Source organism: Bos taurus, chromosome 6 (genome assembly GCF_002263795.3).
Source record: "Bos taurus isolate L1 Dominette 01449 registration number 42190680 breed Hereford chromosome 6, ARS-UCD2.0, whole genome shotgun sequence".
Taxonomy (NCBI): Eukaryota; Metazoa; Chordata; class Mammalia; order Artiodactyla; family Bovidae; genus Bos; species Bos taurus.
The window spans coordinates 33569988-33585022 of record NC_037333.1 but is presented as its reverse complement, the minus strand read 5'-3'; the positions used below and the strand labels follow the sequence as shown (position 1 = coordinate 33585022).

The following is a 15035-nucleotide window of genomic DNA, read 5'->3' as shown; positions in this document are numbered from 1 at the left end:
CTGTTTCTCCATCTATTTCCCATGAAGTGATGGGACCAGATGCCATGATCTTCGTTTTCTGAATGTTGTGCTTTAGACAACTTTTTCACTCTCCTCTTTCACTTTCATAATTAGGCTCTTTAGTTCCTCTTCTCTTTCTGCCATAAGGGTGGTGTCATCTGCATATCTGAGGTTATTGATATTTCTCCCAGCAATCTTGATTGCAGCTTGTGCTTCTTCCAGCCCAGCATTTCTTATGATGTACTCTGCATATAAGTTAAATAAGCAGGGTGACAATATACAGCCTTGACGAACTCCTTTTCCTATTTGGAACCAGTCTGTTGTTCCATGTCCCATTCTAACTGTTGCTTCCTGACCTGCATACAAATTTCTCAAGAGGCAGATCAGGTGGTCTGGTATTCCCACCTCTTTCAGAATTTTCCACAGTTTATTGTGATCCACACAGTCAGAGGCTTTGGCATAGTCAATAAAGCAGAAATAGATGTTTTTCTGGAACTCTCTTGCTTTTTCGATGATCCAGTGGATGTTGGCAATTTAATCTCTGGTTCCTCTGCCTTTTCTAAAACCAGCTTGAACATCTGGAAGTTCATGATTCACGTTTGAATTCTGAGTATGATATTTAAAAAAATCAATCTAATTATATAGCATAATACTTATGTTCATTGGTCTGTGGAAATATTAATCTTATGAACACAGTTGTTTCATTTTTCAAAATTTCAAGTCATATTTCTTCTTTGACATGATGTTCAAACTGATTTTAAAATACTTTTTAAAAATAATCTTGTTAGCAAACAGGTAAAAATTAAGCAATAATGAAGTCATTTTAACTTTCAGAATGAAATCAAATGTATATGCACATAATTATTTTAGTCAGTATAATTACTTCCTTAAGTTTGACGGGCCTGTCAAATTAAAAAATAATCCCATCAAAATGGGATGGGGATCCTAGTTCTTTTTCATGGAGCCAAAGAATGATCTTCACAAACACAAATACTCACAGCAGCAAGTAAACAGGATTTACTTTAGAGAGAAAGAAAGTACAAAGCTCTTAGCATAGCCTCTGAGAGGGGGTGAAGAGCCCTGAAAAGGCAGGTATTACAGCAGTTCATGTCCTTACTAGTATTGATTTGTACTTTTCTGATTGGTTCTGACTTTTAATATATGTCATTTCTAGTCAATCAGGTTAAAGGTCACAGTGTATAAGTTGATATCTTTATGGCTTCTTTCGATACTCAGATTGTTAGCTTTTTTAGACATTAAGTCACCATCCCCTGACCTTTTCTTATGACCCTCAGCCATTTTACAGTGGACTAGATGTATAGGCTAAAAGTCAATGATCACCAGTTAATGGAACAAAAGTTACTTACTACCCTTTCCTGGATCTGAGTGCTGATAATTTATCAGGCCAAGCATACATTTCTCTGAGAGTCAGAAATTCAGGCAAAGGGTGTAGTTTTAGGTTAATGGAGCAGGATGTTTATTAAAACAGACCAAGGTCTCAGAGTTCCTACAGTAGCCGCCTAACAATTTCTATCTCAGTATTAAACTAAGGATTTTTTTTTTTTTAAAGGGCATCTGAATGTTATTTCCTTTTTAACATCGAGTATCCAGTGTTACAGATGGATTACATCTGTAATCCAGTACTACAGATGTTAGACAAAAATAATCAATGAGAAAAACTTCAGTAGGAACTTTCAAATACTCAAAATCTCAATTTTTGAAAGCTTTTCTAATATTACTAGATTTATTGTTTAAGCGTTACCTGATTTGCTCCTGAATGAAAATATTCTGTCTTTGGTGTTAACATTTTATGTATTTCTGAGTAATTTTTTTATCCAGTTGGTATTATTTCTGAATCCTTTCAACCTGATTCTGGACGATGAAACAAGGTCATGGAGACACTATTTTGATTCTTGAGCTCCAAGACTTTGGCCTCTTGTTCTATATTAGCAAAGGTGGGATGAAGGGGGCACGTTCCTGTCATCTTTCACTAACTAGGAGAGGGACTTTGAGAGAGAAGCATGAAGTGAATAGGGAGAATGTTGTCCTGGGTACCTTTTTCTCTATTCAGTCTGAACATTGTACATCTAGTGTTTTGGTGTTTTTAAACTCAGAAATGACTCTAGGAAATAATTTTCTTGTCTACCTTCATCTACTTTTCAGCTCAATAGCCTTGAAAGCTACTCTGTCTGGACTAGTGGCAAAAGATGAACACAAGGTTTCCTTCCACTAAGTGATTGCCCTGACAATGCTAAGGACAGGTTCTTATGTCAATTGAGAGAATAAAATGTTGATAGTGTTCCAGTGAGTGTAAAGATGTTACTGCTATTTAGTCTTCAGGAAAACTGTGGTTCGACTATTTAGTATATTAAGACTACTTCCCATTTTATTGTGTTTTACATGTCACCAGGCATTTTTACACAGACACATTATCAAGATTAATTTTCATAATTATTTCAGAGGGGAATGAGCCTTCTGGTTGTTAAATGCCCAAGGCACTCCCAGGACTGCCTGTAACCTGGGGTCTTTTTCAAGGAAGTAAAGATAGGAAAGTGATTACAGTTATCTGAATGCCTTCTTGTTGAAACGTAAATGGGGCTTGTCTCAAAGAGTTTCAGTTGCCCAAAGTCATATAAATTACCCAGCCTGGGGAGAAAATGAAGATATATTAATGGAATTTGAAGCAAGTGATAGAAAACATTTGTCTGACTTTGGTAAACTTTCACCCTACTCTAGAAGTCTCCAATAGGGTTTTCTGGATCCAAGTCTTTTCTTTCATCAAGTCCTCTATATCTGTCTCTCAACATTTTTCATTTTCCTTCTTTTTCCAACTCTCTAATAACCTTCTGTAAGAGGTTATAATCCCAATCTAAAATTATGCTGCCAGTTTAAAAATCCAAGCACATCATGTTATAGTTTTCATGAATATATAAATGAGGATGTTACTTATTACTTATGAGAGTGAGATTTTCAGACGTTTTGGCAGACTTTTAACTTTTTTCCGGGGATGCCTGCTGGTCCTTGGAGATGGATTTTGGTATTGCTTATCTATTTCAAGCCTCATAAATCTAGGCTGTCTTTTTCAATGTAGATTAAAATCTCCAAATATTACCATAAAAGAAAAACTTCTAGGACCATTTCTGATAGGCTTGATAAAAGCATAAATTCTACCAGCTTTTTCTAAATGACTTGCTTTTTCTTCAACCCCAAGACTACTCCTAGTCACTTTTACTGCTTCTACTTCTGTGCGTCAACTCTCCAACCACCGCCACTTGTGCTACAAAAACTAATATATTCATTAAGCATTATATTCTATAAGAGTTATATTCTGTAAACCTTAAGCACTTTATTATCTAGTGAATTCTTTTGAGTACTGAGCAACTAAGTTTCATTTAATATCTTTACATAAAGCTATTATATTCATTGTGACATAAAGTTGTTTTTTAAACAAAGTCAGTTTCTTATTTCTTGACAAATTTAATATAAATATAAACATAAATTTTAAAATATTAGTAAGCATCTACTTTATACATATCCTGAATGAGAGATTGAGTCAAATATTTGACATGATTTATGCCAAAAATAACAAATACTATTAAGACACATTATATATATTTTTTGCAATGAAAAATTTGGGTTGTCATAAAAAGGTAATTAAATTCTGTTTATGTAGGACTGGAAGGTGACATTTGTCACAGGAAATTTCATTTTGGAGAGAGTTAAACCCACAGTTTATCTCAGTGGAAATTATGAGGATAAATTACTCTTCCAAGCTTTACATTTATTTTAAATAAAAAAAAATACATAAATGCACCCGAATAGTATAACTCACTGGCTCAAAATATAAAGCATATTCTGAATAAAATTATATCTCCATTCTACATTTATTAAATGATGCTAGTTTATTTGTCTATTTTATTATCTAATAACTCATCTTACCATTATGTAATTTAAATATAATAATACTATAGGAAAGTCACAGTTTCACTATAAACTTTTATGTTTATTTCATAAGCTTATAGTTTTCTTTTTTTTTAAATTTTATTTTATTTAACTTAACAATATTGTATTGGTTTTGCCATACATCAAAATGAATCTGCCACAGGTATACATGTGTTCCCCATCCTGAACCCTCCTCCCTCCTCCCTCCCCATACCATCCCTCTGGGTCATCCCAGTGCACCAGCCCCAAGCATCCAGTATCGTGCATCGAACCTGGACTGGCGACTTGTTTCATATATGATATTATACATATTTCAATGCCTTGAATGCAATTTAGTTTCAACTGAATTGGAAAGTATACCAGAAAAGTTCTTATTTTACTGGTAAACTAGTTAAATTAAATTATAGTGAAAAAAATAATGCCAATGCAGATTTTTATTTGGATCTATTGCTTTTCAAATATTTTTTTTAACAATTTGTTTTAAATAATCTGCTACTGTGATTATGTACTGTCTCTGATCTTCACATGGAATTAAAGTCAGAATCCTAGTTATTTAAATAGAAAGAAGGAAGGTAGAAAAGAAAGAGAGGGAGTGATGAAAAAAAAAAATTACACAAGGCACTGAATAATCCATAAACCAGATTCTTTGAGACATACATTTATTAAAGTTTTATCAATCTTTTCCATATAAATAATGATTTTAAAGTTCTAGAGATGTAGTTTTCTCAGACATTGTTTTATATATTTGATTTATTAACATTTATTTTTATATTTGAAAGAAAATATTTTTTATTGAACTGTAGTTAATTAACAAAGTTGTGTTAGTTTCTGATGTACAACAAAGTAATTCATTTATATATATATATATATATATGTATGTATGTATGTATATACACACACCACACACACATATAGCTATGCATTTTCTTTTTCATTATGGTTTGTTACAGGATATTGAATATAGTTCCTTGGGCTCTAGAGTAGGACCTTGCTTTTTTACTTGTTTTATATAGAGTAGTTTGTATCTGCTAATCAGAAAACTCCTAATGTATTCCTCCTCCATCCCTTTTCCCCTTTTGTAACCATAAGTTTGTTTTCTATGACCTTTAGTATGTTTCTATTTCATAAATAAGTACATTTGTGTCATATTTTGGATTCCATATATAAGTAATACCATATAGTATTAATCTTTCAATTTCTGACTTACTTCACTTAGCATAGCAATCTCTAGGTCCATTTAGGTTGCTGCAGATGGCATTATTTCATTCTTATTTATGACTGAGTATGTTCGATTTTTATAAATATACCAATCCTCTATCCAATGTGCTAATGGACATTTAGGTTATTTCCATGTCTTGGCTATTGTAATAGTGCTGTAATGAACATTGGGGTGCATGTATCTTTTTGAATTACAGTTTTCTCTGGATCTATGTATAGGATTGGAATTTCTGGCCAGAATACACAGAGTGAGTGAGTGAAGTCACTCAGTCATGTCCGACTCTTTGCAACCCCTTGGACTGTGGCCCACCAGGCTCCTGCCTCCATGGGATTCTCCAAGCAAGAGTACTATGCAGTCCATGGAATTCTCCAGGCCAGAATACTGAAGTGGGCAGCCTTTCCCTTCTCCAGAGGATCTTCCCAATCCAGGAATTGAACCCAGGTCTCCCACATTGCGGACAGATTCTTTACCAGCTGAGCCACAAGGGAGACCAGAATACACAGAAGAACTGTACAAAAAAGATCTTCACGACCCAGATAATCACGATGATGTGATCACTCACCTAGAGTCAGACATCCTAGAATATGAAGTCAAGTGGGCCTTAGGAAGCATCACTATGAAGAAACCTAGTGGAGGTGATAGAATTCCAGTTAAGCTATTTCAAATCCTAAAAGATGATGCTGTGAAAGTACTACATTCAGTATGCCAGCAAATTTGGATAACTCAGCAGTGGCCACAGGACTGGAAAAGGTCAGCTTTCATCCCAGTCCCAAAGGAAAGTAATGCCAAAGAATGCTCAAACTACTGCACAATTGCACTCATATCACACGCGAGGAAAGTAATGCTCAAAATTCTCCAAGCCAGGCTTCAGTAGTACCTGAATCATGAACTTCCAGATGTTCAAGTTGGATTTAGAAAAGGCAGAGGAACCAGAGATCAAATTGCCAACATCCGCTGGATCATGGAAAACTATGAGAATTTCAGAAAAACATATACTTCTGCTTTATTGACTATGCCAAAGCCTTTGACTGTGTGGATCACAATAAACTGTGGAAAATTCTGAAAGAGATGGGAATACCAGAGCATCTGACCTGCCTCTTGAGAAATCTGTATTCAGGTCAGGAAGCAACAGTCAGAACTGGACATAGAACAACAGACTGGTTCCAAATAGGAAAAGGAGTATGTCAAGGCTGTATATTGTCACCCTGCTTATTTCACTTCTATAAAGAGTACATCATGAGAAACGCTGGACTGGAAGAAGCACAAGCTGGAATCACGATTGCCTGGAGAAATATCAATAATCTCAGATATGCAGATGACACCACCCTTATGGCATGAAGCTAAGAGGAACTAAAAAGCCTCTTGATGAAAGTGAAAGAGGAGAGTGAAAAAGTTGTCTTGAAGCTCAACATTCAGAAAACTAAGATTATGGCATCCAGTCCCATCACTTCATGGCAAATAGATGGAGAAACAGTGGAAGGCTATTTTTTGGGGTTCCAAAATCACTGTAGATGGTGACTGCAGCCACAAAATTAAAAGACACTTATTCCTTGGAAGAAAAGTTATGACCAACCTAGACAGTGTATTAAAAGTAGAGACATTACTTTGCCAACAAAAGTCTGTAGGCAAAGCTATGGTTTTCCAGTAGTTATGTTTGGATGTGAGCACTGGATTATAAAGAAAGCTGAGCACTGAAGAATTTATGATTTTGAACTGTGATGTTGGAGAACACTCTTAAGAGTCCCTTGGACTGCAAGGAGATCCAACCAGTCCATCTTAAAGGAGATCAGTCTTTAGTGTTCATTGGAAGGACTGATGTTGAAGCTGAAACTCCAATACTTTGGCCACCTGATGCAAAGAACTGACTCATTGGAAAAGACCGTGATGCTGGGAAGGTGGGAGGATTGAAGGCAGGAGGAGAAGGGGACAACGGAGGATAAGATGGTTGGATGACATCACAGACTTAATGGACATGAGTTTGATTAAACTCCTGGAGTTGGTAATGGACAAGGAGGCCTGGCGTGCTGCAGTCCATGGGGTCACAAATAATTGGACACGACTGCGCTACTGAACTGATGACAGCCCTAATTTTAGTTTTATGAAAAACCTCTGTACTGTTTTCCGTAGTGACTGCACCAATTTACATTCCTACTAGTGGAGGATGGTTCCCTTTGGAGAGAAAGGAATATTTAAATTTCTATTAACATGTGCTTATTATAAAGTTTACATAAATATTGTAGTTAATTTGATAGGTAAAAGATTACTTTTACTTATTCAAGAATATGATATTTCAGTTTCTTACCTAGTGTATTAAAGTTCTTTCAATAATAACTAGAGAATAAATTTCAATTTCATTGTCTGAAAAGGTTCTTATTCAGGTCATGTATTTTTTTTAATACTATTAAAATATTTAAAGTTCTACATGTATAGAAACCTTAGTATTATTCAAGTATAAAACATTACAGATTAATATAATTTTGTAAAGATGAAAAATTACAGGTAGCCTGGGTATATGATTTATAAAGATTTTGGTTGAAAAGTGTTTTGATCATTCCTCTAAGTAACTTATTACTGAATAGATTTCTTATTTGGATAAAAGGTCCTTCACTTACATTCATGTGATTTACACTAGCTGTTGGCTTTAAGTAGTAGGAAATATTTGTAATAAACAACAACAGCAACAGTAAGTATAGTTTAAATGTCTCTCAATTTTCATTTGAGGTTGACTGGATTAGGTTGAATAACTCATAGTTTTATATATGTACTTTTTTTTTTTTTGAAGGTTAACTATATGTGTTTTTAATTTTTATTCAAAAGTATAATTAACAAATTAACTTTGATCTCAGTGAAACAATTTTTAAGTAATTTCATACTGTTTTATGTCATTAAAGGCTTAATCTGTAATATAAATGTCAGTAGAATAAACATTTTACAATCATTTGTGAACATTTCTTTTGGCTTGAGTAAACAACAGAAGAGTTATCCCTTATGCATTTTAAATATACTGCTTTATTTAAAATAATCAGCATCATTATTGTCATCAACACCATCATCATCACTTTTACTATGATCTCTACTGTAATTATCACCATGATAGTTATTGTACATTCTATAAAATAATATGTAAATTAATATTTTTCTATTTCAATTACCTACCATTGCTAATAGATCTCTGTTGATATTCTGAAAAAAGAAATTTTATCTATGTGTATGCACACACTATATATGCTGCTGCTGCTGCTGCTAAGTCGCTTCAGTTGTGTCCGACTCTGTGTGACCCCATAGACGGCAGCCACCAGGCTCCCCTGTCCCTGGGATTCTCCAGGCAAGAACACTGGAGTGGGTTGCCATTTCCTTCTCACAGGCAGAATCTGTGCTGGGCCAGCCAGACTCTCTGCCGCCCAGGGCCAGGCGGCAGGAAATGTGAGGAATGCAGGAAATGCAGGAAAGTGAAAAGTGAAAGTGAAGTCTCTCAGTTGTGTCAGACTCCTCGAGACCCCATGGCCTGCAGCCTACCAGGCTTCTCCATCCATGGAATTTTCCAGGCAAGAGTACTGGAGTGGGGTGCCATTGCCTTCTCCGCACTATATATGCTATCTATAGCATATAATAGATATGCCTTTTAAAAATATAAATTTTTATGGTTGCATAAAGTGTTGTGTACTAGATACTGTACATGAAATTAGAAATGGTGCATGTTTAGTTTACGTAGGGGTTCCTGATGGCTCAGACAGTAAAGAATCTGCCTGCCATGTGGGAGACCCAGGTACAATCCCTGGGTTGGGAAAATCCCCTGGAGAAGTAACCCACTCCAGTATTCTTGCTTTGAAAATTCCATGGACAGAGGAAACTGGTGGGCTACAGTATATGGGGTTGCAAAGAGTCAGACATGAATAAGCATTTAACACACTTTAAGTAACATCCTTCACAATGCGTAGTGGGGATGTATATGGTTTTAGAAAGATTTTTGTTGCTGTATTTTGTTTGTTTGCTTTATGTTAGTTAGGTAACTATTTAGTTTTATATTTAAAGAGAGTGATTCAAGCTTTTTCTTTATGTGTTAAGGGTAAGGTGGGAGTAAGGAGAGGGAGTTTTAACTCAGGAGAGGAAGAAGTGGTTAAGAAAAATAATACAGGATATGGAATAAAGTTCAGTAGTGAGGAACTGGTCTAAATCTGGAAGAATGTGTCTGGTAAATAGTTTTTTGGTGGGAGTAATAAGAATAAAGGGGCTTCCCAAGTGGCGCTAGTGTAAAGAACCCACCTGCCCATGCAGGTGACAAGACATGTGGGTTCGATCCCTGGGTTGGGAAGGTCCCCTGGAGGAGGGCATGGCAACCCACTCCAGTATTCTTGCCTGAAGAATCCCATGGACCTAGGAGCCTGGCGGGCTATGGTCCATGGGGTCATAAAGAGTTGGACGTGATTGAAGTGACGTTACACACACAGTAAGAATAAGTGAATAAAATGATAAGGTTATTAGAACAAAGGGGATCAGCAGTAGAGAAAGCAGTAAATTAGAGCTTATATCTAAGGGCCTTTATTTCCTAAGTGAAAACAGAGGTAAGATCAGCTCTTGCAACCTCTTAACTCTTTCTCCATCTCATAAAGGGAAAAGTAGAGGCCTGAAGAAAATGAACAAGTTTTCAAATGACAGCAATGCAGGATGATGGGAAAGTGAATAGAATGGAGAGATTTGGAAGGATTGAAAAATCATTGCTAAAGATATTTTACACTGGACATCAGCTTTCCACCAGTATTGCTTTTAATTGTAGATTGAATTTAAGCAGGAAGAGTATCTTTACCAGCCATTTAAATATAGAGTTACAAAGCTCAGATTGCCCAACATTCAAAACTACATGATATTTCTTATTTATATGTTATATAAAAAGAGGAGGAAATACTAAATAAGGAAAGCTCAGGAAGGTCACTGAAGAACCTTCTGGGAATAACAATGAAACTGCATGAACCAGGAATTTATCTAAGTGAAATCCGCCATGTACTCTGGAATCTGACATTTGCTGTGTCCTAAGGCTGCAATTCATGGGGTTGCAAAGAGTCGGACACAACTGAGCGACTGAACTGAACTGAAGGCTATCCCCAGGTTATTAAGTTTATTTCTATCTATTTCATTCCAGTCCCAAAGAAAGGTAATGCCAGAGAATGTTCAAACTACTGCACAATTGCACTCATCTCACATGCTAGTAAAGTAATGCTCAAAATTCTCCAAGCCAGGCTTAAGCAATACATGAACTGTGAACTTCCTCATGTTCAAGCTGGTTTTAGAAAAGTCAGAGGAACCAGAGACCAAATTGCCAACATCCACTGGATCATGAAAAAAGCAAGAGAGTTCCAGAAAAACATCTATTTCTGCTTTATTGACTATGCCAAAGCCTCTGACTGTGTGGATCACAATAAACTGTGGAAAATTCTGAAAGAGATGGGAATACCAGACCACCTGACCTGCCTCTTGAGAAATCTGTATTCAGGTCAGGAAGCAACAGTCAGAACTGGACATGGAACAACAGACTGGTTCCAAATAGGAAAAGGAGTTCGTCAAGGCTGTATATTATCACCCTGCTTATTTAACTTATATGCAGAGTACATCATGAGAAACGCTGGACTGGAAGAAACACAAGCTGGAATCAAGATTGCTGGGAGAAATATCAATAACCTCAGATATGCAGATGACACCACCCTTATGGCAGAAAGTGAAGAGGAACTAAAAAGCCTCTTGATTAAGGTGAAAGAGGAGAGTAAAAAAGTTGGCTTAAAATTCAACATTCAGAAAACTAAGATCATGGCATCCAGTCCCATCACTTCATGGGAAATAGATGGGGAAACAGTGGAAACAGTGTCAGACTTTATTTTTTTGGGCTCCAAAATCACTGCAGATGGTGACTGCAGCCATGAAATTAAAAGACGCTTACTCCTTGGAGAGAAAGTTATGACCAACCTAGATAGCATATTGAAAAGCAGAGACATTACTTTGCCAACAAAGGTCCGTCTAGTCAAGGCTATGTTTTTTCTTGTGGTCATGTATGGATGTGAGATTTGGACTGTGAAGAAGGCTGAGCGCCAAAGAATTGATGCTTTTGAACTGTGGTGTTGGAGAAGACTCTTGAGAGTCCCTTGGACTGCAAGGAGATCCAACCAGTGCATTCTGAAGGAGATCAGCCCTGGGATTTCTTTGGAAGGAATGATGCTAAAGCTGAAACTCCGGTACTTTGGCCACCTTATGCAAAGAGTTGACTCATTAGAAAAGACTCTGATGCTGGGAGGGATTGGGGGCAGGAGGAGAAGGGGACGACAGAGGATGAGATGGCTGGATGGCATCACTGACTCGATGGACCTGAGTCTGAGTGAACTCTGGGAGTTGGTGATGGACAGGGAGGCCTGGTTTGCTGCGATTCATGGGGTCGCAAAGAGTCGGACACGGCTGAGCCACTGAACTGAACTGAACTGATCTATCTATTTATTCTGACCATCGGTATATTTCTGTAGCCACAAAGAAGTGGTCTATAGTTTCTTAAGATTCTAGATCTCTAAGGATTGATAAATTTGATAATATTTCACAGGAACATTTTATTTTTTTATTTTTTTTTTTCACTGCTTTCTACTTTATTCAACATCAATGCACAAGTGGACTTCCTGTGTGGACGACTAAAGGGCATCCAGGAGAAGAGAAAGACCCTCGGGGAGACAACCCCACAGCAGAGACTCATCTTCACAAAAATGGCTCAATGTTGATTTCCACGCAGGAGCAGGGCATAGTCAGCTCGAACTTGGTGATAACGTCGGGATGAAGGACCCCCAGCTTCCCGATGCTCTGGCCCCGGGCAAAGATCTCTGCACATCGCCCAGGAAAGAACACAGGGCCTTCTGATGCTTTGATTGCATATCCTCCCTTCTTTTCACCAGGAGGCACGTCAAGCAGCTCCATGATTCTATCCAGAAGCCCATGGATTATCTCAAACCCAGGATTCTTGTTGTAATAAACAGCACAGAGATGCCTGTAGTTTCTTGCACCCACATCTCTGCTAGAATCTTTTATTACAATGTCAGAAATTTCAAACAGCTTCAGAGGAAGTGGCGTCTTCCGATTGGCAGCTAGGGTCTTGAGGAGGCCAGGAAGAAGGGTAGTGCGTGCCACCTGGAATTCAGCCGTTTTAGGATTACTTATGTGGACGGCCTTGGTTGCAGAGATATCCATACCCAGTTTGTCAGCAATATCTTCTTGGGAGCACAGAGCAAAGGTAAGTGCTTCGGTGAATCCGGCAGCTGCCATGTCCTGTCTCAGGAGTTCTGTGAGTTTATTTAGGGGAAATTGATTAGCTATGGTGTACGTTTTCGGGAGAGTCATCTGAATGTTGTTATATCCGTAAGCAATAGCTGCGTCTTCTATGATATCACAGGCGTGGATAATGTCAGCTCTGGTCGGGGGGATTTCAACCTCGATCTGATTCCCATCGCCTATGACTTCTGACTTTAAACACATCCTGGTCAGAAGCTTGGCAAGATTTTCTGGAGTTTCTCTGATCCCAACTTTTTTGTTAATTAGGTCAGCTCTCACCATCTCCTTTCGATAAGCCAGTTCTGGAAAGGTATGTAATTTTCCATTAGGAAAAACTACCTCAGCTGCTTCAACCGTAAACTGATTCTCACAATATTCACTGAACGTGGTAACAATGACATCAAGAACTATTTTTGCCTTAGTAAAGTCAGTTCCTGTGCACTCAATAAATACATTTTTCGTATTTACTGTTATTTTGGAATGGTTTCCGTTGATGATTGGAGGCATGGAAAGGACGACACCTTTGCTATCATAGATAACTGGGTACAGAGGTTTATTTTCAATTATATGTAAATAATGTTTAAGCTGGTTGTCAGTCTTGTATATGTTCATCAGTTCACAGGCTGTATACTCTTTACTCTTATTTAGAGGCTTGAATTTGATATCAGAAGGTTTCTTTGCAGTGTAAGTAAATGGACCTGACAAAGTGTCCAAATCATGGGTACCAATAGCAACCAAGGCTCTTTTCCTGCAAATGTTCTGATGTAATTTCTCCTGAAGTTCAATGAAGCTGTCATATCTATCTTTTGTAAACTTTATGTTTCGGAGAACCGCTGCAACAGTGTACGGGCGTATTTTAGCTGTCTCTTCTGTGATGATCAACTTCTGGATTTCTCCTTTAGGCATTACCCGTTTATACATCGGAGTCTTTATCCTTTCTTTGAAGACTTGAAGTCCTCGAACCAATCCTTCCAGACACAGCAGGTCATATCTATTGGCAGGGACGTCAATTTTGTAGAGAACAACATCAGAGGCCCCATGGGCCTTTTCATTACCTTGTTCCTTACTTATAATTTCCTTTTCAGATGTAATTTCATCAAGTTCCAGTCCAAATTCAAAGCACAGTTCATCAAATTCTTCATCAGTGTAGGTCCGGCCCAGGGCTCGGAAGAGCAGATCTCACTTCACGCTGACAGTCGGCATGGCGAGTCCTGCCCACTGCGCCTGCGCGGAGCTAAAGTCTTTATTATGATGATTTGATCCTAGACTTAGTCGAGGAGAAAATGAAGTACCTAGTTTCATGTATAAATCTCCAATGCATAGAATACATAGAGCCATCAAATTACTGTGTTTTTTTTATTGGATGATCTCCTTTTAAGCCACAGTTTTAGTTACAAAGTAATGTTTCTCACCTTCTTTCATCTTTTTCCTCAGCTCAGCCACCTATCATGTACTTCAGACTTGCATTTCTCAATGCTCAGCGTATCTTAAACTATATTCTGAGTCCCCAAACCAAACTGTACTTTCTCTAGTATATCCTTTCTCAATAAACAGTACCAGGGAAGCCAGAAAGCCATTGTTCTCTACTTCTTCATTTGCTACTTTAAATCTTATTAAGTCCCAGTATTTGATAATGGAGATAATTGATAATTATCAATTACTTGATTTATCCAAATATTCGGGTTGCCTGACTTCCCTGGTGGTTTAGACGGTAAAGCGTCTGCTTACAATGCCGGAAACATGGTTTGATCCCTGGGTCAGGAAGATCCTCTGGAGAAGGAAATGGCACCCTACTCCAGTACTCTTGCCTGGAAAATCCCACGGATGGAGGAGCGTGGTTGGATATAGTCCATGGGGTCACAAAGAGTGGGACACGACTGAGCGACTTCACTTTCACTTTCTGTTCAAATATTTGAGTTACCCAAATAATCAGGTTATCTTCAGCTCTCATTTGACTACTACTCTCAATTATCTCTGTCTGTATCTTTATATCTTCAGTCTTGATGCCATTTTCCAGGCTCTTTGACTTTTGATACCATCTTACTAAAACATTCCCTAGTCTTTAAAATCTTTAATGACTTTCCATTACCTTAGGATAAATAAGAATCTGTTTCCTTAACATGCTTATCAAACCCTCCATAATCTGCTGTATGCCCACCTCTTTTGCTTCATGTCTTGACACTTCCAGTGTACTGAACTTTTTGTCTACCAACTTATTTCTTTGCCTTTTTTTTTTTTCCTAAGTTTAGTACCATAGTGTCTCAAATATCTGTGTCTTTTTTAATGCTACCCCCTCTTCTGCCTGGTACATTACCCCCTGACCCCTATGTTTTCCTGGACGAATTTCTACTTACCCTACAGTTGTAAATTTAAATGCCCCCTCTGTGTTCTTACAGCATTCTATATTTCCCCTGTCTTAGGATCACTCTTGTGATAATGACTTATTCATTGACTGTTTAGTTGACTTTGCCGTCCTACACTGCTCTGAGAGCACAGATCAAGTCGACCTCCTTCAGGTGGTATACTATCTGACACAGCCTCCTGATAAATGGTTATTAATGAATGACTAGAATGTTATGAG

At 37.6% G+C, this 15035-nt stretch overlaps 2 protein-coding genes across 3 annotated transcripts in view; one reads left to right on the top strand and one right to left on the bottom strand.

The window, feature by feature from the left end:
• Nucleotides 1-15035, top strand: part of CCSER1 (coiled-coil serine rich protein 1) — a 1488482-nt gene that overhangs the window by 916373 nt on the left and 557074 nt on the right. The window lies entirely within an intron of this gene.
• Nucleotides 11768-13672, bottom strand: LOC509118 (phenylalanine--tRNA ligase beta subunit-like). Its single transcript, XM_059887731.1, is given in 1 exon segment — nt 11768-13672. A coding segment is annotated over 1 exon segment (1770 nt). The 5' UTR covers nt 13658-13672; the 3' UTR covers nt 11768-11887.